We start from the raw sequence: 24526 nt of genomic DNA, 5'->3' as shown, positions 1-24526 counted from the left end.
TAAGGCAACAGCAGGAGCCGAGGTGTGGAGGGAGGCGTGGGAAAGCACGGGCTGTGTGGGTTCAGAGGCCCCTGGGCATCTTGGGTGGGCTCTGGATGGTGGAGGATGCTTGAAACTTGACTTCCAGACAAATGGAGTAAAAGCCCAGGCAACAAGCCCCTTTGCTCTGCGGTGGGCGCAGTGGCAGCCCGTGCCAGTGGATCACCCCCTCTTCCTTGCTGAATGAATCCCAGGCTGTTTCACTCCACAGGCACCAAACTCTCCTTGAGCTAAATTTCTAAGTGAGGGAGAGGTAAGCGTGGAGCTGGGCAGGAAAAAGAAAGTCCTTCCTCTTTGAGAAGAGACATGATTAAAAGAGGAACAGTGAGAACGGGGAGCTTGTTTACAAACACTAATGAGCTACGAGTTGTCACAGTGTAGACAGGATGTGACGCCCATTTTAAGGAAGGTGACACCGAGGCTGAGAGCAGTGACTTGCTCAAGGCCCTACTGCAAAAGCTGCCCTGGCTGGTTTCCCTGGAGCTGTAACTTCCAGCAGAGCCCTGGTGACAGAGTGGGGGATGGCCGGCTCTGAGCGAGCACTGGGCCACGCGTGCCCTTAGCTGGCCTTGCCCCCAGGGCCTTTCTCTCTCCAGTTTCTGTAGAGGGAGGGAGGGGCCTGCCCTCTGTTTGCTTTTTACAGCCAGCTAGAGAGGAGTGAGGAGGTTAGGGTTCTTACAGCTTGAAAGGGGAAGTTTGAGGAAACAGAAACCGAGCCTTTCTTTTTTCTCATGTCTCTTTTTTTTGTGGCCTCCAGAAATAATCCTGGGCTCTGCAGAGCCTGTCTCAGGGTCCTGGTTGACCTACTCTACCCACACTTCCGGCAGAGCCCGGCTGGGGCCCGGGCGGTGGGGAAGCAGGCGGGGAGAAGAGTGACAGGCTTGCGGCTGGTGAGTCAGTGGCAGGAGGCCGTTGCCTGCTGACTCACCGCCCTGTGCGTGAAAACAGGCCCCCTGAGTCCCCCGCAGCCACGGCGCCCTCCCGGCTCCCTGCTTCCTCTCTTTCACCTGATTGGTGGTTATAGCGCGTGCTGGCAATCTCAGTGGCATTTGGGGTCCAAGCCCCCTCAAACGGATTCGTGCAGCCTGACTGTTCCTGGACCTCCGCCTTCCCTCAGGGACCAGGTCCAGCCTGGCCGCGGGCCCAGCCCAGGGGGTGTCACGGGACCTGCTCCTTGAAGCCTCACTCCAACCAGACGCGTGACTCCTGTCCTCCTCCTGAACTGAGAACGATTTTTGTGATATTGTGACAAAATGAGGCCCCCACCCCCTGGGTATTAGCACCCTGAGGGCAGGAAGGCGGTAGGTGCTCGGTCCAGGTAGGGCAGGTGGGGCTTCTCCTGGAACCAGTCCGAGGGAAGTGACGTGTCCCAGATCATATAGCGTCAAAGACTGACCCTGTTCTTTCCAAAACCCATGGGTTTTATCCACGGAGGGGCCAGGGGGCTAGACTCACAAGGACATTGTCTTCTCTCGGTCACCCATGTCACGGTCCTTGGCCGAGGGACAGCAGTTCTGGCCGCGATCCTTGGCGGGTCCCTCTTTGCGAAAGATGGCGGTCACTTCAGCCTGTCCCACAGGTGCTCGGCTCACGGTGAGGAGGCCGGCGGCTCTGAGGTGTCGGGGTTCAGGACTTGGGCTCTGCAGGCCCCAGTAGAAAGTCCCTACTGGCAACAGCTTACAGAGGAAAGCCCAGCATGGGCCCTCGAATCCCTTCAGGGTGGGAGGGAGCCAGGTGGTCAGGGACAGCCTGAGTTGAGCACTCCTTGGGGCAGCACAAAGCTCTCCAGGGTCCCTCACCACCCGCTAGATAAATCCAGGTTCTGACCTGGCCTCCAGGCCTGGCTTCCTCTCCGGGTCGCCCCATGCCCTGTCCCCCTTGCTCTGTCCCACACCGGCCTTCCCTCTGTTCCTTTGCCGTGCCCAGTGTGGCCTTCTTCACACACGCTGTCCCTGCTCTGAGAACACTGTTCCCCCAGATGTTTGCCATGCAGATCCCAGCTTCAAGGTGGTTGAAAGCACAGACCCTGAAGCCCATTGATTGCTGTGTGACTTTGGGCGAGCGACTTCACCTCTCTGGGCCTCATTCCTTCATCCAGGCTAGTGAGAGGAATAGATGAATTGGTACCTGCAAGGGCTTAGCACAGGGCCTGCCCAGAACCAGTCTTTAGTGAGCGTCTCCACTATGAAACGTCACCTCCTCAGGGGGTCCTCTGACTCCCTGTGCCCTCGTCTTGCTTGGTTGTCTTCTGCTCACCGGTCCCAGTCGTAAATATTTATTCATGTATGTATTTAGTGTCTGTCTTCCCTTCTGGAATGTCAGCTCCAGGGCTCACCTCCGAGTCCCCAGTCCCTACCGCAGGGCCTGGCACCTAGTAGAGGATGCTCTCAGTAAATATTTATTCGGTACTCACTGCTCGCCGGAGCTGCCCTCTCTCCGTCTTATCCCCAAATATCCAAGAGGCACAGGGGAAGTGCTTGGCCTGCAGGACTGGAACTGGAACCAGACCCAGTTTTCTGACTCTTCACCTACTGCCCTGTCCCCTGACTCGGTGGCCTACTGGGCCAGTGCCTGGGGCACCTCTGTTTTGGGTGTGTTGTGTGCCCAGCTTGCGTTCCCCTCGAGGGCAGCGCCGGCCTTCCTGCACCTGCTGCCCGCCCATCCCCGGGCCACCCGGCCACAGAGCAGCCTGCTCGCGCCTTCCTCCCCCAGCCCACCTGCAGGTTTGGTGCCGGAGAGAGGAGAAGGCTGTACATTGGGCCCACATCCTGCCCCCCGCCCCGGCGTTGTCCTAGAGGCCAGTTCTTTGGAAAACCTGCCCACCTTCACCCACTTTTTCCTCTGCGAACCATAGATCAAGAAGTACAATCTGCTCTATTAGGTCCCTGTACAGAGGCCACCTTACCCTGGGGTGTCACCAACCACGTGGAGTCAGGATCTAGGTGCAAATCTTGGCCTCGCCTGGTGGCTGTGTGACCTGAGCCAGACCCTCCCCTTCTTTGAGCCTCAGCTTCCTGATCTGTGAAAAGGAAGGCTCCGTGAGGCTTGGGGCGAAGTCAACTCTCCTGTAGGTTGAAGGCCGAGCCTGAGCCAGGCAGGGTGCTCTCAGCAGAATGGGGGTAGACATGAGCCTTCGTGGGGGGAGGGGAGGGCCTTGCCCACAGACGCTGAGCCCAGGAGATAACAGACCCTGTCCCCAGAGCTGCCGTGCTGAAAACAATTCCCCAAACAGAACTCACTTTCACTAGGACCACAGAATTGTCGCTCATTGTTTCGACTTTGTTCCTGGCAAAACAATGCCGGGCTTCCTGGATGACCTCACTGGGGCGAGCCATCGGACCTTGGAGGCTGGGCTGGTCAGCATCTCCAGCCGAGCCTGTCCTGCCCTTTGCTGCGACTGCCTTGGGTGACCTGAGACAATGGTCTGACCAAAGAGGACAAACTGGGTGTTTGGCCCACACGATGTTGTAGAAATTGGAAGTTGTATGTGCACATACGTCTCAGATTTCAACACCTCTCCAGAAATTGGAGGATCTGGCCTCAGTGGCCTCGATCCCAAAGGCAACCACAGTAGCTGGAGCTGAGGAGAGCTGCCCGTGGCATATTCTGCAGGCCCTTCCCCACTGGCCTCCATTCTTTGCCTGCCAGGTCCCTGGAGGCCTTTGAGCTTGTCATGCTTGAGTTAGCCTGAGTTAGGAATAGATAACCAAGACAGAAGGATACAGACCTTCTGATTGAAGGTCAATCAAATGATCAAATGATTCAATCAAATGATCAAATCTTTTAAAGGTGTACCTTTTCATGAAAAAGAATAAAAAACCCTTTTTAAAAATTAATTCCTGCTTTCTTTTCAAAGTCAGCTACCCTAGGAAGTGAAATAGTGCTCTTAATACACGTTTTTTTTTTCCCTTTGGTGCTTAACCGTTAAATACTCTCTAGGGCCAGGATTGTATGTAAGCAGCGTGCCTGGGGCAGACATTACTAATTGATCCTGGCCCTCCTCCTTACTGAGCCTGTCCCCCACCTGCAGTCTGTGGGGACAGTGCTCGAAGGAGCCCCTCCAGGGCTATCAGAGAAGTTTGGGAGAGACTCTTCCTGTTTGCTAGAGGAAGCCTCGGGTCCATGGCTCCATCCGTCCTGCCCCAGTCAGTGCGTTCCATCGGCCTGCTCAGCCCACCCCTGTGGCCCTGGGCGCTGACTGCCGCACGGGTCCCCAGGCCCTGCCCTGTCTGTCTCCGTCACGTGGCCCCTCACTTCCCTGTTTGCCTTCACCTACTTCCCTAATTTTTCAGCATAGCCCAGTAGCTTGAAGCTGGCGTAAAGGCGCCAGACCTGATTTCACTTTGTGACATATCTAGAGCAAGTGATCCAAAACAGCCGCGTGGTTGAGAACATGGAATTGAGAGGCCGAAATAGCCCTGGGAGCCCTTCGAAGCTTGAGCGGCCTTTTGCTTGCTTTGTGACCCTGGGCAAGTAACTTCACCACTCTGGGCCTTGTCAGCAGAAGGCAGATGGTAATGGCCACCCATGGACAGGGTTAATTGAGAAAATGCTTGCAAAGCGCTTAGCACGGTGCTGAATAAGTGTGCGTGCAGCCAGTGCCCAACAAATGCAGCTTGCTTTCTCAGGATACGATGCCTGCCACATAATGTAGTAAATCCCAGTGTGATCAGATGTTTTCTTCAGTAACAGCTAATATTTATTAATCACTTGTATGTACCAGGCACTGTGCTCAATATTTTACAGGCATCATCCTAGTTGATCCCTATAAGGCGAGTTTTATTTTTACCCCCATTTTTTTAACCAGTGAGGAAACTGAGGCACAGAGAGGGTTGTTGCTTGGACAGGTCACTCAGCTTAGTTGTGGCCTCTGTGAGCCCAGAACACTGGGTCTGGAGTGGAGACGGGGGACAAGGAAAGGAGAGAGGAGGAGGGACCCTGCTCTGGAAAGGGCAGACAAGGGGTCCAGCCGCTTGCTTGTTTCCATAGCAGGCCCAGCGGGCTGCAGGCTCCCTACCTGTGAAATGAATGGATCTGTCGTCCAGCTGTCCTCCTGCCCCAGTTTGGGGATTCTGGGAGTCGCTTGCCAAACCCCAGATGTCAGGCCCAGAGATTGATCCTATAGCCCAGCTGTGGGCTACGCCCTTTTGGGGTGGGGAAAGTATTCCAAAAAGGAAACAGAAGTACCTGCCCTCTTATTTAAAAACCCTGTAGGGACTCCTGAATGACAACAGGGGACTTGAGTCATTGTTCTTGACAGGAGAGAGCCACATGGGAAACTGTTTACTTGAGAAAGTTCAAGTTCTGCAGGGGAGGGCAAGGCAGAGAGCTCCCCAGCTTCTGGGCTTGGTTCCCCCAAAGCCTTGGGCTGAGGTGGCAGGTGTGGGGGAGGGGCCTCAGTAGCATCTCAATTTCAAGACCCAGATGGCTGGTGCGTGGGCCCCCGGGGTCCCCAGCACTGCCCTGCTGCTGGCTCTGTACCTCTGCAGTCCTTTCCCTCTGAACTCAGTGTCCCCGTCTGCAAACCCTGCAGAGGCTGCTCTCTAACCTTCTCTCCAGTGCTTTCAGCGTTGGGCAGACCAGCTGGGAATTCTGCCTCTAGTCTCCTTCCCACCTGTGTATCCTCAGCCAGGCCACTCTCTTCCCTGCTTGAGCCTCAACTCCCCCCATCCGTAAGACGGTCCTAAAAATTCCGTCTGCAGTGTCGAGGGTGTTTGAAGAGTGCATAGAAAATTGTGTATAGACAGCTCAGCACAGAATTAAAGTACTCAAAAATTTGGTAGTTTTACATTGGGAGGAAGCAAAGGAACATCTTGTCAACCCACGGCATCTCTGGCACTAGGTTGACTCTGTCTGAGTATGTGTCACAAGCCAACCCGGTGATCTGCACGTTGGTCTTCAGGCACTGGAACCAGGCCCTGGCTGTGATGTCCACCCCAGGAACAGAGTAGGAGTTTCAGCTGGACAAGAAGGGAGCCTTCGTCGTGGAACCTCTGTATTGGGGCCGATTCTAATCACTTGTAGCTGTAATAAGCAAATAGGAAGCTCTTAAAATGGGGAATAATGTATCACGGTTGCTAGAAAATAGCCCTGGGCCTGGCGCCAAGGAAAACAGCGCTCAGCGGCGGCCTGCAAGGCAGCGAGCGTCTGGGACACCTCGGAGGGGGCTCGTTCCCAAGTGCTAGCTGCACTGGGGGCGCGATGTTGCTGTGTGACAGGCGAGAGAGAGTTAGTGAGTCTCTTGGGGGTCTGCAGAGTTGGACGGGCTGGACTGGCCAAGGGACAGAGGCGGAGCTGGGGGTTCCAGAACGTCATGGTCGCTGTCACTCCCAGCTTCGTGACCTCAGCAGTGTCACTTGGCCTCTCTGGGTCTTGCTGATCTCACCCTGAGTAGGACTGAGGCCTTCCATACCTCATGGTCAGTGTGGACCCCAGAATAATTAGTGCAATAACAGAGTAGTACTGGCAGATACTAGTTCAGGAGCACTTGCCATGGGCACCCCCTCGTTCAGTCCTTGTAACATCCCTATGAGGCGGCCACAGTTATCCCTCTTTACACAGGAGAACACTGAGGGCCAGAGGGTGGAGTAACTTGCCTGAGGTCCCTCAGCCAGGAAGTGGCTCTCAGCTTCTAGGCCGGGTCTCACCCTTTGATTCCTGCAGGGGCCAGGCTGCCACCAGGGGGCCTAGAGCAGCCATGCGGGAAGCCCGAGCCTGAGGGGTGGGCTGAATGAACTAAAGCGGTAATGTGGGACCAGTGTCCCAAGGAGAAGGGGCCTGTGCTGAGACCCAGTAGCTGTGGTGAGGCGCGTGTGTTTTCTTCCGGGAGTGACGGAGGGTTGCGGTGGGAGGGCATTATGATCTGAGTCTGCTTCGTAAGTTGCCTTCAGCTGCTGTTTTGAGAACAGATTGTAGGGGTGGGGTGGGCAGAGTAGCAGCAGGGAGACCCAGGAGGAGGCTGCAGGGGATGCCCATGGAGGGCTGTCAAGCCTGGAGCCGGTAGTTGCCATGGTGATGGAGAAGTGGGTGGATGCCAGGAATGTACAGGAGGCGGAATCCACGGATCTTGCTGCTGGGGCTTCCTCGGACACCCCAGAGGAGCTTGGAAGGAGCCCCCCTGACAGGGAGTTGGGGTGTCTGCACCTGGGTCAGACCACATCCAGGCGTGAGTCTTGGGCGAGTCCATGGACATCCCTAGGCTATGTGTTCTCAATGGCCAGGTGAGCCTGTGATGGCAGCAGCCACAGGTGGGACAGGTGGCAGTGATGCAGGAACACATCTGCAGGTACACCTTGGCAGTGAGGAGTGAGGAGACCACTACAACACCAGGACATGACAGGCCTCACCCCCGATCCTGGTTCAGGTACAGGCGTCGGGAAGATGGGGTCCTGAGTGCGGAAAAGGGGGCCGGAGGTCTCATCTTATATGGAACCAGAACCTGGAGCCAAGGGTCTTAGGGAGCTTGTTGCTGCTCCCTGCCTCATGTTTCTAGAGGGTTCTCTGAGGGCCAGAGTGGCAAGTGGGCCTGGGGCCCAGAGGGCAGAGCCAGGACTCAGGGTAGCTTTCGCCAGTGCCCCCAGCCCATGTGAGCAGAAGCCGGACACCTCCCCCCTCCGTCTGGCTGACCTGGTGAAGTGCCTTCCGGCCCCGCGATCCAAGGAGGGCCCTGAAGGGCGGCACCGGCCCTTCTTGGAGGAGGCTCAGGGGTCATTCCCTGGAAAACATCCCCACTAGGAGGGAGTGGAGTCCCACATCCTCCAATTATGCTCCCATCCAGCCGGCCCACAATGGGCTGCTCAGATAACTATCGGGGGCTGCACGGATCAGCGCTGGAACAATGCTGGCCGCCCGGGCTATTTTTACAGCAGCCGTGCGCTCGGCAGAACCCCGCGTCGCCCCGAGGGAGCGGGCAAAGAAAGGCCTGCGGATGCCGTCGCCGGGAGACAGAGGAAGGCCCAGTGAGCCGCCCGGCGGCTCCAGGAAGCCTTTTCTTGGTCTGCTCACCGCCAGATAGCGAAACAATCGGGGTCCCCCACCCCCAGCCAGGAGAGGAAGGAGGCGTGGGGGAACGGGGGTTCTGTTGTGCTGCGTGCCTCTTCTCCTCAGAGCACGGCCCTGGAGGGCCCACTGCTGGGGCCAGGCCAGCGCGTCCCCTCGGCAGCCCTCGCCCTGCCCTGCCCCAGTGCCTCTGGGCCACACGCCGAGGACCTGCCAGTGTCATGGGGCTGGGAAGCGGCAGAGCTGGGGCTGGTACTTGGCCCCAGCTGCTTGCAGACACACTCTGGGAACCAGCTACCCAGCAGTCCTTGCCTGACGACCTACTGTGCGCCAGCTCGGGGCACCGAGCCGTGGACAAGGCAGGTCCCTGTGCCACGGAGCCTCTGTTCTAGTTGTGGAGGAGACCGCTAACAAGGAAGCAAGGAAGGGATTTTCAGCTAGTGCCACTGTGACGGGAGGACTCAGACGCCCCTGGACAGGTCCAGTGAGCCGGGGTGATGGCCGCCTCTGGTCCAGCTGGAGGTCACTGTAGGGATCGTGAACCCAACGTGGCCCACCTTCCAATTTTGTAAGAAAACCTAGAAATCTCGCCTTTTCTCTGGAATCTGGTATTTCAGTGTTGGCCACTGATTTGGATCACGAAAACAAGCAGGTTGTGTTCAGAGCTGCTTAGCTATGAGTCGGTCACCTCTGCCATCATCCTTTTCATTCTGCAGGTGGGGAAACTAAGGCTCATCTGTCCTCGTGGTCCTCTGCCACGTGGGGGTAGAAAGCACCCTCTCCCACTGCGCTGGGACTTGGGATGCTCTTGCCCTCAAGGTCGAGCTGCCAGGCCGGCGAGGACTCGGGGACCTGAAGAAGTACAGAGAGCAGGGGCGCTGCGCTGGCCAGTGGCCGACCTCCTCCAAAATGGGGTCCCAGCAGGGGTGGGCTGAGGGTGACTGTGAACGGCTCCTGGGGGCTTAGAGATTTGATATCCCCTGGGGCCTCCCCTCGCGAAACCCACAGGGTAGTCAGAGGGCCAGGGCCCTGGATGATACAGGGGTCAGAGCAGGCCAGAGCATGGAGAGAGAGGGCTGGACACGTGGGGATTAACCCGCATTCTTCCATAATCCTGACCAGTGCAAATCCCTTATTTCTTATGCCGCAGAGATGTGACTGGTTAATAAGTTGCAAATCTATTTTATAAGCATCCATTTTCTGTATGTGATGGAAACTCTGTTTTCAAATATCGTTTCCATTCCAGCCTGAAACCCCATTCCTCACTTGTCTGTGTTTATCCATTCTTTAAACAGTGAGGAACGAGCACCTCCTGTGGGCCAGGTCCTGTGCTGAGCTGTGAGTGAAATGGGAGGCGTCGCTCTCTGTGCAAATCTGAAATTTGGAGATCATTTCTAGAAAATGCAGGCAGGCTGTTATTCGGAAGCTGCCCTAGACCTGCCTGGAGGGTGCTGTATTCTGCAGAGATGCTGCCAGGGCTGGGTGGCTTCATGCTTATCTCCCTGCAGGTGGAGGGTGCGGTGTGACATTCGGGGATGCCGGGCGTGGGCCCCGCTACTTCTGTTGGGAATGGCACCTGTCAGTCCCTGGATCACTAGGTCCCCCAATCACCTAGGAGGTCAGAGGAGTGGACAGACGAGGCGGTAGCAGGCCAGAGCCGGCCAGCCGGGTTGTGTTAAGACAAACAGGGTGTCCCTTACCGACGCACGTTGCACTCTGTTCTGTCCCCCACAGAAAGCGAGGAGAACATGGCCACCAAGGAGAAGCTGCAGTGTCTCAAAGACTTCCACAAGGATATCCTGAAGCCATCCCCAGGGAAGAGCCCAGGCACACGGCCTGAGGATGAGGCTGAGGGGAAGCCCCCGCAGAGGGAGAAGTGGGCCAGCAAGATTGACTTTGTGCTGTCCGTGGCTGGCGGCTTCGTCGGCTTGGGCAACGTCTGGCGCTTCCCGTACCTCTGCTACAAAAATGGTGGAGGTGAGCCTGGGCTGGGCAGAGAGTGGCATTGGAGGAGAAGGGTTGAGCCAGAGCGTGGGTGGCCTCCCCATGCCTGGCTTTCCAGGCTCCCACCTTCACCTCCCCCGGGTCAGCCTGCTTAGCCCCCAGCCCACTCCTCAGAAGCAGGAGATGAGCATGACTAGGAATCAGGTGGTGTTCTGTCAGGGTCTTACTGTGTTACCTTGAGCAGATCCCTCACCCTCTCTGATCCTCCAGTTTACCATCTCTGAAGAGTGCCATGAGGCCAGGCCGGAGTCTCCCAAGCCTCAGATATTCACACGCCCCCTTTGTAAATTCCCTCACAGCTCTGCACCTCCCCACTCTTCCTTACTTTATAACTTTTTAAACCTTTGCTTTTCTAACTTAAACCAAATGTAGTTCAAAAGCAAGCTTGGTTTCCCACCTTAAATGTAAAAAGCCAGTATCATTTGCCGTAATGGAAAGGTGGTATCCAGGAAAAAAAAATACAGTGAAGATTTTTAAAATTTTTAATTTTCACTTTTTTCCAGTTTTATTGAGATAGAATTGACATAAAACCCTGTTTTAATTTAAGGGATACAATATGATTTGTGTCTATATTGAGAAATGATCACCACAGTAAGTCTAGTTAACATCCATCACCTCACATAGTTACAGATTTTTTTTTTCTTGTGATGAGAACTGTTAAGATTTTGCTGTCTTAGCAGCTTCCATTTTTTGTTTTGTTTTTTTCTGGCCACGCCGTGCGGCATGCGGAATCTTCGTTCCCTGACCAGGGATCAAACCCGTGCCCCCTGCGTTGGGAGTATGGAGTCTCAACCACTGGACCGCCAGGAAGTCCCTTAGCAACTTTCAAGTGCGTAGTCCAGTATGTTGTTACTGGAATCACGATGCTATACATGACACGCCCAGGACCAATTTATCTTATAACTGGAAGTTTGTCCCTTTAGACCCCTGCACTTAGGTGAAGGTGTTTTTTAAGTGTACATTCTCTGTTTGGTCAGCTGGTTAGTTGGTTGGTCTGAGTTTTTTGGGTTTTGTTTTTTTACCTGTTGAAGGCTCTGAGCTAGAATCCTCTCCTGTTGGAGAAGTTCAAGTTGGTCAGACACGATGGAGACATTCTTGCTGACACAGTAAGAACTGGTAGTAAGAACTCACTCCCAGCTCCTCGTGGCGGCCCATGGCCAAGGGCTGGCGCTCCGGCAGAGCCGGGCATGCGCGAGCTGCTCCCGTCAGGAGAACCACCTTTCGGGAAATTCTGCCTTCGAGCCTGATTACTTAACCTTTTGTAGGTCTCAGGTGCCTCTGGGACTCTGATGAGTACCCTACACGCTCCCCAGAACAAAGTACATACACATAGACCCAAGTTGCCCACAGTTTCAAAGGGTTTATGGACCCGCTGAAGCCATTAGTGGACACCAGGTAGGAACCCTTGCCCAATTCTTTGCCCCTCCCTCGTCCCCTGGCTCCCACCCCCGGCTGGAGAGGCCCACCTCTCGCTTCCCATCACCCTTCCTAACGAGTTCTTCTCAGCTTCCTGCCCTGGGGGCCGGGGAAGGCTAGCTGAAGGCGTCAACGAGGCCCGTTTGAAACGGGTGTTAAGGGCTGAGCATTCCTTCTTCGGATGGACGGATGTGGGGAAGGCAGGCAGGTGGGCAGGCACCACAGCTTAAACAAAGGCTCAGGGACTTCAAGCACCTGGTAGATTTGCAGAAGGCAAGAGGTCACCCAGGAAGGGTGATACCGGCTGGACAGGTGGGCAGGACCCGGAGAGGTTTCAGCCAGGTCCAGGAGTTTGGCCTTTACCCTCATGTCCCTCACCTATGCCCTCTGATTCCATTGGCCGGGAGGGCTTGGGAAGGAGACCTACAGCCTCGGCCCCGTGACAGCCGCCGCCTGAGCCTCACCCCACTCTTCTCTCTCTGCAGGTGCATTTCTCATACCATATTTCATTTTCCTGTTTGGGGGCGGCCTGCCTGTGTTTTTCCTGGAGGTAATCATAGGCCAGTACACCTCTGAAGGGGGCATCACCTGCTGGGAAAAGATCTGCCCCTTGTTTGCCGGTGAGTGTGGGACAAAGGTCACCTGGGGCCTGGTGTTCATCGGTTCAGCAAATTTTTATTGAACACCTACTGTTTGCCAGGTACAATGGAGCCTCATGCAGGCCGCGTGGCACCGTGCCTGACGCAGGTCACGCCAGCACCTTGTACACGTGATGCTGCTGCTCGTTCCACACTGCTGTTCCCGCCTCTCTGGGTTGTTAAAGGATAAGGGAGCCAGTAACTTCTAAGCAGCAGAGGGTAGAAGAGAAGCCTTTCAGGAACCGTTCTGTCTGGCTTCAAGTCCCAATTCCTCGTTTTGCTAATTCTCGTGACTTTGGGAAAGTCACTTAATCTCTTTGTGCCTCAGTTTCCACAACTGTAACATGGAAATAATATGCTTACTTCAAGGATTGCTATGAAGACAAAACGACATAGCCATGTAAAAGTGCTTTGTACACATAGTAAGCCCCAAACCAGTGGTAGCTTTATTATTATTATAACATTTAGCCCTGTGCCTAGTTCCTAGTATGCCCTCATAAGATAATACTGTCATGATTATAATTGGCAGGGGTGGGAGAACGTGTGAGTCTGTTCACTCAGTCATCCGTGTAAATCTACCCATCCATCTATCCATTAAACCTTTCTTTCATTAAACTAGTCAATAGTTAGGCAATCCATCTATCCATCCAACCATCCTCCATCTACCCATCCACTCGTTCATCCGTCCGTTCACCTACCTAACCTTCCCTTCAACCACCATCCATACATCCATCCAACCAAGTGAATATCCATCATTCCAACATCCTTCCATTCATCTATGCATCCATCTAACCGTCCATCCGTCCATCCATCCATCTATCCATCCATCTATCCCTCTTTCATACATCCTTCGATTCATCCAACTATCTGATTTATCTAAGCACCCATTCCTTTACCTATCCATCCATCCAGTCATCCATTCATCCTACAGATATTTGCTGGTCCCTGTTGAAGGGCCCCTTCTGGCCCCAGGCCTGCAGGTTCCAGGGTTTTCTGGTTGAGGGTGTGGCTGTGGTGGGTCTGGCCTCCCTCTGATGCTCGTCTCGCTTATCACACTTGCAGGCATCGGCTATGCCTCCATTGTGATTGTGTCCCTCCTGAACATATACTACATCATCATCCTGGCCTGGGCCACGTACTACCTGTTCCAGTCCTTCCAGTCGGAGCTCCCCTGGGCAAACTGCAACCACAGCTGGAACACGCCCCAGTGCTTGGAAGACACCTTGCGCAGGAACAAGAGCCTGTGGATCTCCCTCAGCACCACCAACTTCACCTCCCCCGTCACCGAGTTCTGGGAGTAAGGCTGGCCTCGCGGAGGACGGAGGGGGCAGGGGAGGAGGCAGTGGACAGCCCACTCCCTCGTCTTCTCCCCAGGGATGTGGGAGCCACTCTCTTGGGGCGGGGTGGGCGGAAGGAGGGGTACAGATCTGGAGATAAATCCATGCCTTTGGTCTCAGACAGGCCTGGACTCGAACCTCAGTTCTGCCATTTTACTGGCTGTTTGACCTCCAGCAAGTCACTGCCCCTTTCTGAGCCTCAGTTTCTTTAACTGTCAAATGAGGGGAATGAATCGTTCCTACACCCATGGGATCTCTGTGAGGATTGTTTCCCAAAGGCAGGTATATGTTCTTATGTTGTCTGAAAATGATATAGTTTTCTTAATGTATTTTAGAAAAAATATAGTTAGCACATCAAACCTGTTTTTGCACAGAGAAAAATGCATATATGAAGCTGAAGTAGTTACTCAAGTCAAGAGGTGAGTAGCTAGCGTGAAAAATATGTTCAGTTAGCATTTGCCGGGTAACACCCATCCCCACATTCAAGCAGCCATTTATTTTACTTGGCTCACGGCTCTGCTGTTTGGCAGTTTGGGCTGAGCTTGGCTGGGCAGTTCTGGTCTTTGCTGGGTTTCCTCGCTAGTAGGTCAGCTGTAGGGCACCAGGGTAGCTCTTCTGGAAGTTGGCTGGCTATTGGCTGGGGTGCCACAGGCAACTGGTCCCTATGGTCTCATTACCCTGCAGGCTAGCCTGGGCTTGTTCCTAGGTGGCTCAGCATTCCAAAAACAACAGATGGGGAAGTCCCAGTGCAGGAGCACTTTTCAAGCCTCTGTTTGCACCATTTTTGTTAATGTCTCCTTGGCCAAAAACAACCACAAGACTCAGACTCAAGAGGTGGGGAAATAGGCTCTGTCTCTTTATGAGAGGAATGGAGAATTATGGGCATTTTTGCAGTTTTCCACAATAGAGTCAGTAACTGCTGAAGTATACGCATAGACCAAACATCAGAAAGGCAGAACATGGAGGCCTGAAGTTTGGGTAGCTCTTAGCTGACATACCGGGAAGTCCTTCTAACACAGTGCTTGGAGATGAATCAAAAATGTATTAGTGCATTGCTTTTCCTGCTCTCCATGAGCTATTAAATTGACTGCTCAGTAGTCCCTTCGATCCTGGAAATAACAGGTGAGGCCTTGCGTGGGGTTGAGAGCCAGGGGCAGGGGACGGTGTTAAGGAAGGGGGCGGCCCCTCATGATCGCAAGATGAGACTCCCTCTCTTTTGTGTGTGGATTTGCTGCTTCAAGGTGTCTCTCCCCCTCTTAGAACCTGGCCCAGGAGCAGGCCCACAGAAGAGGGAGCTCACTGCTGGCTGGTCCCAGCCAAGCGTTAGGACCAGGGCTGGGGAATCTTAGGCCAGAAAGGTCCAGTCGGCCTCACCCAGGTGGTCCACGTCCGTCTCCTGACACGCGGGCCTTCAGTATGTGCTCACGAGTACCCGGGCTCCTGGAACTGGGGCTCTTTTCCATGGACATATTTCCCTCTTGCAGACAAAAACCATTACAGACACATCCCCCCCCTTGCTCCCCACCCTCTGGACAGCTGAGTTTATAGACAAAGAAATGCAGGTACTTCATTCTTCTCACTTGAATGGGGCCCGAGACCACAGCCCTGTCCGTTCTTTGCCGTGCCTGGCACAGCCTGACCACCTAGGGCCCTGGCACTCGCCCGGCTACTCAGGTGCCCACCGGGGCCTCGTTGCCTCAGGCATGGTTTGGCTACCTGAGTTGAAACCCTTGTTCTGCCATTTCTAACTCAGGCAGGTGCCTTTTCCTCTCTGGGCCTCAGGGTCCTCAGCTATACTTGGGGAGATCATAACCCTGCCCTCCTAGGGTTGTAGGGCCGCCCTAATGGAACAAGTTCATGTATGGCCAGCCCTGAGAGCCTGCTTGATAAATGTGGGCCATTACTCCTAATTTAGTGTCCTCATTGTGGATAAAACTGCCCCCTGGGGACATTTGAAACTCAACTTCAGAGGGACTAAGAATGGCCCATTCTCAGGTGCCCGTATGGTCCCGCTATTACAAAGGGGCTGTGCCCTGTATCTCAGGCCCGAGGGCTCTTGGGAAGGAGCTCACGTGAGCCGGGAGGTCCATACCTGTGCCTCCTCTCCTGCCTGTCCCCCAGCCTGGGCCCTCCTGGGGGGTTCTAGGCCTCCTGCCTTCCAGAACCCCCGTTCTGAGTGCCCGAGCTCCCTTTCCTGAGCCAGAAGACATTGACAGGATTTATCTTTGGAAACATCCTGGTCCTGCAGTCACCTTCCCAATCCTCACATGGTCCACATAGACTCGCCCAGTCCAGAGAATGTCGGCCGCCCGCCTGGCCGCCCCTCCCGCTCTAGCCTTCGCACCCTCCCCTGGGCCCCGGCAGGGTTCTGTGAGCCCACCTGAACATTCACGCATAACCTTCCCTCTTTAGAAGCCTAGGGAGGACTGGGGTCCACAGAGGAGAGGAGAGGACCTTCCTGCCACCCGTGAGAGTGGAGAGGCTGAGGCCACCTGCCTTCAAGGGCCTTCCCTTCTCTTGGGCATGAAAGAGGGGGAGGGAACGAGAACTCGTGTGGAATAACTGACTCCCGTGAGCATCGTCCCAGGGACTTGCCCCTGTCATTTCGTCCCATCTTTGCAGAGGCCCTTTAAGTAGGGAACATATCTAAGAATCATCCCAAACTCCTTTCTGCCTCAAACCCCACATCCAATTCGCCGGTCCTCTTGGCTCTCCGTTTAAAGCATATCCAGAGCCTAGCCCCCCTCCCCACTTGCACTGCCGCCCTTCCCCCACAGGACCCCCTCATCCCTCTCCCGGACCCAGCATGGCCTCTTATTGCTCTCTCCACCTTACCTTTGCATCTCTGCAGTCAGCTGTGAATCCAAACACGTCATTTCTCGGCTTAGAACCCTCTCGTGGCTTTTTGCATGATCATCATCTTGCCCAGCCAGGGAGGATTAAGTGAGTGTTTCAGCACTGAGTAAGTGCTCACTGAGTGCTGATTCTTATTCATTCCATGTTTGCATCCACCTGGCTGTGTAGCTTGGAGCAACAAGTCACTACCCTTCTGGCCTCATTTCCCAATCTGCAAATGGAGGGGCCATGTGCGCTGGGCTTTGGGGGATGAGTAGGAGGTCACTAGGCTGGAAAAGAGAGAGGGAAAGACATCCTGGACAGAAGGAACAGCCATGCTGAGGCTCAGCGTTCGTAAAACACATGAGTAGCAGTGAGTCATTGGTTTGGCCGGAGGATAGGACACATGGGGCCAGGGAGAAGGATGGAGGCCTTGGATGTTAGGCAGATAAATTTGGGCTTTGTTCTCTAAGAGGGGGAGCCACGGAAGCTAAGGAGGAGGGAAGGGGAGTCATGGGATTGAATTTGTGTTTTCTAGACTTACTCAAGGAACACACTGGTGAGAGAGAGGCTGGGACATATATTAAGTGCCTACTGTATACAGAGCCTCAGAGGGCTCAGCCCTCAGTATGTGGGTTCCCTTTAAGGTGACACTTAGCTTATATGATTTCCCCTGAAAATAGCCACCAGCCCAGCAGTGACTAACTCTGGGATCTCCACTGAGGGAGAATTGCTGGGAATTGACTGAGGTGTCGCTGGCCGGTACCCACTGGGCTGCTGAGCAGTAAGCATCCTCTCCAGGCTGGTCTCCGGGCCCCTCGAGCCAAAGCCCAGCCCCGGCCATCACTGGCTTCACCTCTCTCATCTGCACCAGACACACGGGCCCCTGAGCTGGCCCTTCTTTCGGCAAAAGAGGCCTGACAGTGCTCGGGAGCTACCTGGGGTTCCAGATAACAAGACACCACAGAGCTAAGCCTTCCTCCTGGCTCTGGACAGGAAAGGCCCTGGTTGACCATCCCTACCAGCCCCTCTGCCCGCTCTGGTTTTACAAGAGGAGCTGCTGGAGAGCCACGGGCCATGCTCCTGTCTCCCAGAGCAGGGACAGTGACTCTGGCCCGGGGTCCCTGCTGCTTGGCCTCCGTGCAGTCACCACCTCTCCAGAGCTCAGAGGTAGCGTGGTCCTAACACCTCACAGCCTGGCTCAGTGTTAAAGAGCTAGAACAAGCGGTATGCTGACGATGGAGCCTCTGGGCGTGGCTTATTAGGTGGAACGCTGAGGACCAGAATGGTTAAGTGACTTACCCAAGGTTACACAGGCAGCTACACATAGCAGAGAGCTCAGCCCTGGTCTCCAGTACTGGACGCCACCTCCAGGGTCTGTGTCCCCACCGGCCATAAGTCCAGGGCAAGTCCACGGTCACAGGTAACACTGTGCCATGTGTGTGTGACCCCACTGTCAGGTTACGCATGGGGTCTTCTCTTGGCCTGGGTCCCCACGCCTACCCCGTCTGCAGCACTAAAGCACTATCAGCGGGAGCTGGTGAGATGCCCTTCTCCCTTGAAAGCCACCTGGGCCCCTGAGACAGTCATTTCACACTGGCTTTATAATTTAACTCTGAATCGCTCTGTGAGGGGGAAGCAGAGCTTCTGCCCCCAGTCAGCCTCATCCTTGCTCGCCCCTGCTCTGAGGTCACCTCAGTCCCGAGGGTCCTGCTTCGCCCCCAGCCCTGGAAGACGGGTGGGGCCAGATCTGGCTAAATGCCCTCCATCATCCTGGAGCCATGCCTTCCTCCCCGGTTCCTCCAGAGCCCCCTGGGAGCTCAGCACATATCATTAGACTTTATTAGAATCAAAGAAATGAGTCATATTTGCAAACAAGCCCTGCTCAGCCAATCTTCCCCTGCAGCTATCGGAAGGGAGAGACGGCGGAGAGAGCCCTGTGCGGCCCCATGCTTGGGGCGGATGGGCTCTTTTATAATTGTTGCCTCCGCCAGTCTCCAGGGAAGAGCCATCGCCAATAAATGGCTGGCCGGCAGTCAAAAGGAAACGATTTGGCCCACTCGGAGGACGTATTTACATCTCTGAGTGCCGGCTGGACGGCAGCGGGGCGGCCGACTCAAAACAGACGTCCAGGCGATTCTTTTTTGGATCCCACCCTGGAATGAATCATTACTATTCTTGGACAAGAATGCAGCTCACCTCTAGGTCTCCTCCTCTCTGTATGAGAGATGCAGGGAAGCCTGGGATGCTGGGGCCCCTGTCGAAGGGAAGCATGGTACCCAGTGCATGGGTGGCTGCTCCCCAGGGTGGGATCAGAAAAAGGAACCAGGCCTAGGGTTGATTTTTTTTTTTTTTAATCTGGGTAATTTCAGATGAATTACTGCACCTCTCTGAGCCTCAGTTTCCCCATCAACCAAATGGGTATAATTAATTTACTCAACTAATGTCTATTGAGCATTCACTGTGTGCCAGGCACTGTTCTGAATCCAGCAGTGGTCAAGAGAGACACAGGTCCTGCCTCCATGGAGATGACATTCTAGTAGGACAGACAGACATTAAACAGATGATACAAGTAAAATTGTAATATACAAGCGATGATAAGTGATGTAAAATAAAGCCAGGGCTGGGGAAGGAGAGTGACCAGGGATGCTTTTTACAGTGGGTGGCCAGGAAAGGCTGCCCTGGTGAAGTGGCATTTGAACAGAGACCTGAAGGTGGTGGGGTGGCATGTCATGTAATGAGTGGCCAAGGGAACAGCCAGTTCAAAGGTCCTGAGGCAGGAGCGTGCTGGACCTGTTCAGGAAACATTCCAGAAGCCAGTGTGGCTGAAGGAGGAGGGGAAGGGGCCACGAGGATGAGCATTGAAATGGGACCGCTACACACGGAGCTTGTCCTGGACAGGTCCCATTTATGCCTATGGTCCCAGCCTCTTATTAATAGGCACCACCCTCGCTCTTTAAGATGTCTGGGTCTGAATGATAGAGTATTTGGTCACCTTATTCAGGGAGGCAAAAAGGAATGGGGCAGGTAGGTGGGAGCCATGGGGGTTGTGGAGCAGAAGTGGGGTGTCACCTGACTTGGGTATTGCCAGATTCTGTCTTAATCAGAACAGACTGGGGGTGAGAGTGGGGGCAGGAAGACCAGTGAGGAGGCTGCTGAAACAGCCCTGGGGAGCAATGGGGCCTGGACAGGGGTGGTGGCAATGTTGGGGCGATGTGGCCAGATTTGGGGTAACTTGTGCAGCCTCCAGGCGAGGTTAGGAGGCATTGGTGAGGGGCAGTGCACCATGGCAGTCCCTCTGGGGCACAGTACTCTACAGAGTACTGAGCACTCCCATGCACCAGAGGGAGAAGGGTCAACAGATCCTGGTCTGTGCCTCGTGGCTGAGCCTGTGCGGGCCCGACAGGGAAGGGTCCTTCAAACTGGGTCCCTTCAAGAAAGGGTTCAGATGGACTCACACAGTCTCCGGCCTCCTCGGCTGTCCCTGAGATGACTTTGGAAAGGATGTCGGTTACTTTGGCCCCGAGCCTACAGTGGGCTCTGTTACGACAACTGCTGTTTGATGAGACAAGTTCACTCCGTTCCTAGAATGTCTGCATGGCCCCATGCAAGCATTTTTAAGAATTTAAAGTAATTTTTATAAAGGTGATATGAGCACATTGAAAACATTCAAATAGTTTAAAAAACATATTCACTGCCAAGTGAGTCCCCGCACCACCCCCGCCCCTGCATCCCCCGGGGCAGCGACTGCACCATTGTCTTGTGTGTCCGCCAGAGTCTGCGAATCTGAGCACGTGTGCCCGCCTTCCGCACAGTGAGGCAGCCTCAGCACTGTTCTCTGTTCACTTATCTCGCCCCCGGGACGTCACCCCTTATCAGCACACAGGGAGAGTCCCGAGGTCTTAAGGGCTGCGCAACATTTCGCCAGGAGCCTGCTCAGTGCCTGCTGGGCCCCGACCCATGGCCATCTGGATGGTTTCCAGTCATTTGCTCCCTCCGACAGAGTGAGATGAATCGCTGGGGGTGGACCCTGTCGTTGGCCACACCTGCAGATGTAACTGTAGGAGAGTCTTAGGATAGAACCCCTGGGTCACAGAAAACGTGCCTTAAACTGTCGCAGGAGGGCACCGCAAAGGGGACTGCCACCAGCAGTGGAGAAGCAAGTGCGTGACTCAGTTTCCCTCTTGTGGCCTCCGTGGCTGGTCAGCTGCCCAGAGCAAGGCCGTGTGGCAGCCTCCCGTCCATAGTGGGCACCACAGGTTTGCCCAGCACGGTGGTGGGAGAACGCAGAGGGGCACCAGTGACCTGGCGCGGGCTGGGTGTGGTCAGAATTGGGGCTCTGGGGTTTCAAGCTCTTGGCCAACTTGCCCTAAAGGAGAAAAGGAAAGGCCGTCTTGTGACTGGGCACCCCCTCGGCATTGGCTGAGCCCCTGCTGTGTGCCTGCCGTGGTGTGTCTAGAGTCTGGTAGGCAAGACAGACTCTCACCTGAGGGCGACGTCCAGTGTGAGAGGGCGGCCTGGGAGACAGAAGGACGCTGATCGTCCGGAGCATCATGGGAAGACTCCCTGGAAGCACGGGGATGGTGTGCCTGGCGGTGGAGCGGTGCCTACCCGACGCAGCCCATTCACAAGGAGTCCTTGGCTGCTGCCCAGCAGGCCCTGGGCTTTCATTGAAGGCGCCGAGCTCTGGAGGCTGCACAGGGAAGGGCTTTTTGTTCTAAAGCTGCTGTAGCCGCCAAACCCACGTGCTTGGCAGGGCCCCAGCCGGGACACGGTTGACCCACAGCCTGCCTTGTGAGGATGCCCCCTGCCCTGAGGCTCCAGTGACCCCTGTTGAAGCAAGGCCTGGAGAGATTCTTTTCAAAGTTTAGGCTCTGTTTTCTCTCTTAACCAGAGGGGCAAGGAAGTGGAGTCCAGAGAACACTGGCGTTGGGAATCAAGACAGCCCGGGTGTAGGGTGGCAGTTCTGCCACCTGGTGGCTGTGTGTCCGTGGATGATTGGTTCTCCAAACCTCAGTTTTCCCCATCTGTAAAATGGGGCAAGTGACTTCTAATCCTTGGACCAGATGAGGTAAATTAGAAAAGCTCGTTGATGGAGCCCCTTGATGTCGGTGTGACCAGAAGAAAGGCCTCACTTGAATGCCAGTTGAGGTGGGAATCTTGGATTTATTCAAGGTCCTTGTGTTGAAGCTTCTTTGGGAAAAAAGGAAAAAGCAATGAGAAAGTGTCCTGGGCCAGTGGGCCTTCCGAGCCCTGACCGTGGGGGTCATCCCACAGACTAACTGAGAGCTGGGGATGGTCTGGGGGCAGGAGCTAGTATTCGTGTTTCACAAAAGAGGAAACTGAGGGCGAGGTCGCACGCCCCTCCTGCCTCTCGTCCCTGAGACTGTGGCCCTCGAACCGGGAGCTGACTCGTTAGAGGGAACCCAGCTTCTCCCCAGGGAGCACGAGCCCCCATCTCCTGTGACTCCTGTGACGGTGGCAGTGGCCCTTGTGGACCGATGTCCCTGTGCTCGGCGTGGCTGCCCTTGGTCACTGCCACAGCAGTCGGAGCTCTGGGACCGTGGGGACACTTTCTGGGCATTAGGTCTCGTGGTCTCTCGGCTGCCAGCGTCCTGCGTCATCCCAACCCAGCTTCAGAAGGCTCCTGCCCCTCGGGGGTGTGTCTGAGTAGGTGTTGCGTGCGTCTGCCTTGGTCAGCAAATTTCTTGGACTCCGAAGAGCCAGGCTCTGCCATGTGACGCTGGTCGGGGTTGGTGGCTGCCTCGTGCTGCTTATCCTTCAGACCGTCCACTCACCTCCTTCTGAGCCCTTCACAACCCTGGCAGGGAGCAGGGGAGGAAACGGCACTACTTAGGTAGGTGTCTGGAGCTGCACTGGGGTCTCTGCGCCACGACAGTAACAACCGCTGAGGTTTACCGACTGTTGGCTGCATCCCAGGCCAGTATCTGATACTTCGAGTGAGCTTTCTCCTAACCCTGTAAAAAGGTGTGTGAGTGGCCTACAGCCACAGATAGAACAAACACTCTGGCCCCTTGAGGCTTACCTTTTAGTGAGAGATCCAAGTAAGAAACAGGGGCGAGTACAATAAAAGAGGGACAGGACAGAGAATGTTGGGGGAGGGTAGTTGTTCCCATTTTAGAGATGAGGAGACTGAGGTCGGGCAGTTGGATAACTAGCCCCAAGTCAGTGGTTGCATGGTGGAGCCCCGTGGGAACCCAGTGTTTGGCCCACAGTGGGCACTGAGGAAGGGTCTGCGAGAATCAATCACACATGAATCAGCACTCGATTCACAGATGAGGAAACTGAGGCTTAGGGGTTTAACTTAACTTGCCCGAGGCCTGGCTGGGTAGAACCCAGGTTCGCCTGACTCAGGAGTCCAAAGCTATACCCTCGTTGGCCTCTCCCACGACTCTGTGACACAGGTGTTAACTATTTCCCTAGACCAATGGGATTCCACAGCTCGGAGGCAGGATTTGAGCCCCAGCCTGTTTGAATCCAGGCGTCAGCTCTCTCGGCCCCTGACCGGGCCCCGTCTGACTTGTGGCTCTGTTTGCTTGAAGGCGCAATGTGCTGAGCTTGTCTTCTGGAATCGACGAACTGGGCGCTCTGAAGTGGGACCTTGCTCTCTGCCTTCTCCTCGTCTGGCTGGTCTGTTTCTTCTGCATCTGGAAGGGCGTCAAGTCCACGGGCAAAGTGAGTTGTGCTCCTGTCCCTCCCCTGCCTCATGGAGACCGGCCCCCATCTCCTGCGCCCCCAGGCCTTCCTGCTCGAAACTGGTCCTGATCAACCAGTCCTCCCAGCAAGTACAGAGCCCTGGTGTGTGGCATCTGCCCACCTCATGATGTAAATATCCCCACCAGGTCCAATTACAAGTTATTGATGGTTCAACGACCAGCTAAAAAAGTTCCTGCAATTGAGCTGTCAGCTCTCCTGAGCCTGCACAGGCTCCTACACACCCCTGGTTCCCCATCAGGGAGTGGGCAGCAGCTTGAATGTTAGCAGATAGCAAACCTTGGAGATGCCACTGATAAGGTATCTGGTAACTGCATTGTTAATTACCAGCTTCTCTAGGACCCCATGCACCCTTGTAGCCTCAACATCCCCTGGGGGCTCGTTAGAAATGCAGACCTGTGGGCTGACCCCAGGCCAACAGAATCAGAGGCTGCCTTTGAACACTTTCCCCAGATAATCCAAATGCACACTGAGGTTTGAGAAGCACCAACTGGGATTTTTGCTGCTAAATCAGATTAACTGAATTATCTTACGATTTGCATTTCAGCTGGTAGCTAAGATGTTAGTTATTAAGGAAAGCTTTCACTGATGATTAAGTCGTTCGCTCATAACCAAAGTGTTAGTTGTAACTGAAGTATCTGCTGCTGTTTAATATATTACATGATGACCAAGATGTTAGCTATTAGCAAAGGTGGTAGCTGATAATTAAAATGTTACCTTATAATTCAGGTTTTAGGTGTAGCGGTATATCGTCAATAAGAAAATGTTAGCCTGTAACAAAAATGTTACCTGTTAGCAGAGCACAGCAATTACCTGATAACCAAGACACTGGCTGATATGACACCATAGTTTTTCTGATGACAGAAATCCGTGCAGAGGGTTCTGTTGGGATCACAGGTGTGAACCCAGGGCACTAACTAAGCCACAGCAAAGGTGTTGGCTGATCTGCCCTACGTGCCCCCCGTCTGTCATGCCCCGACCCCCGTCATTTGCATCTCTATAGGGGGAAAATCTCTTTAAGATCAAAAAGCCCTCAAAGGTCAAAAGAGTAAGTTAAGGTGGCATTTGAGGGACATCGATGGGCAGTGGGTGAAGTCATTTGGAGAAGGGGCCTTTGCTGTACACATTCACCCCAGACAAAGAGGCCCTTAGGCAAAGTCATGGATCTGAAGAGACCCCAACAGTACTCTGGGACACGCCGGGTAAGAGGTGGGTCCCCGGTGGTGGAGGCAGAATGAGCATGGAGGCCTGCGCGCCCACGCCCTCCGCCAGTTTCTCTGAATAGAGCCACCTGCGTGCGACCCTAAAACCCAATCTGGAAAGGAAGCGGGCCAGGCTTCAGAAATCTGCACGGGCACACCCCCGCTGACATCACCCACCCCGAGAGGCAGGAAGAGGGGACGTGGCGTATTCCCGCCGCTCCTTGGGACGCACGTCCTCCAGTCTTGTTCCATGTCGTCCACCGTCTTGTGTGCGAGCGGTTTCCTTACCACCTCTCTTTAAACAGTGAGGGAACTGGGCTGG

At 54.7% G+C, this 24526-nt stretch overlaps 1 protein-coding gene across 2 annotated transcripts in view; it reads left to right on the top strand.

Annotated features, from left to right (window-relative positions):
• SLC6A6 (solute carrier family 6 member 6) overlaps nt 1-24526 on the top strand; it is a 67399-nt gene that overhangs the window by 16437 nt on the left and 26436 nt on the right. For both annotated transcript variants that reach the window (XM_082662971.1, XM_082662972.1), the window contains exons 2-5: nt 9772-10014; nt 11943-12077; nt 13158-13392; nt 22831-22963. In XM_082662971.1, coding sequence (XP_082519097.1) covers nt 9786-10014; nt 11943-12077; nt 13158-13392; nt 22831-22963 — 732 coding nt within the window. In that variant the 5' untranslated portion in view covers nt 9772-9785. The remainder of the gene's footprint in view (nt 1-9771; nt 10015-11942; nt 12078-13157; nt 13393-22830; nt 22964-24526) is intronic.

Source organism: Grampus griseus, assembly GCF_964374135.1.
Source record: "Grampus griseus genome assembly, chromosome: 10".
NCBI classification, from domain to species: domain Eukaryota; kingdom Metazoa; phylum Chordata; class Mammalia; order Artiodactyla; family Delphinidae; genus Grampus; species Grampus griseus.
Note: the sequence above shows the minus strand (reverse complement) of the source record. Positions and strands in the feature narration are given on the sequence as shown.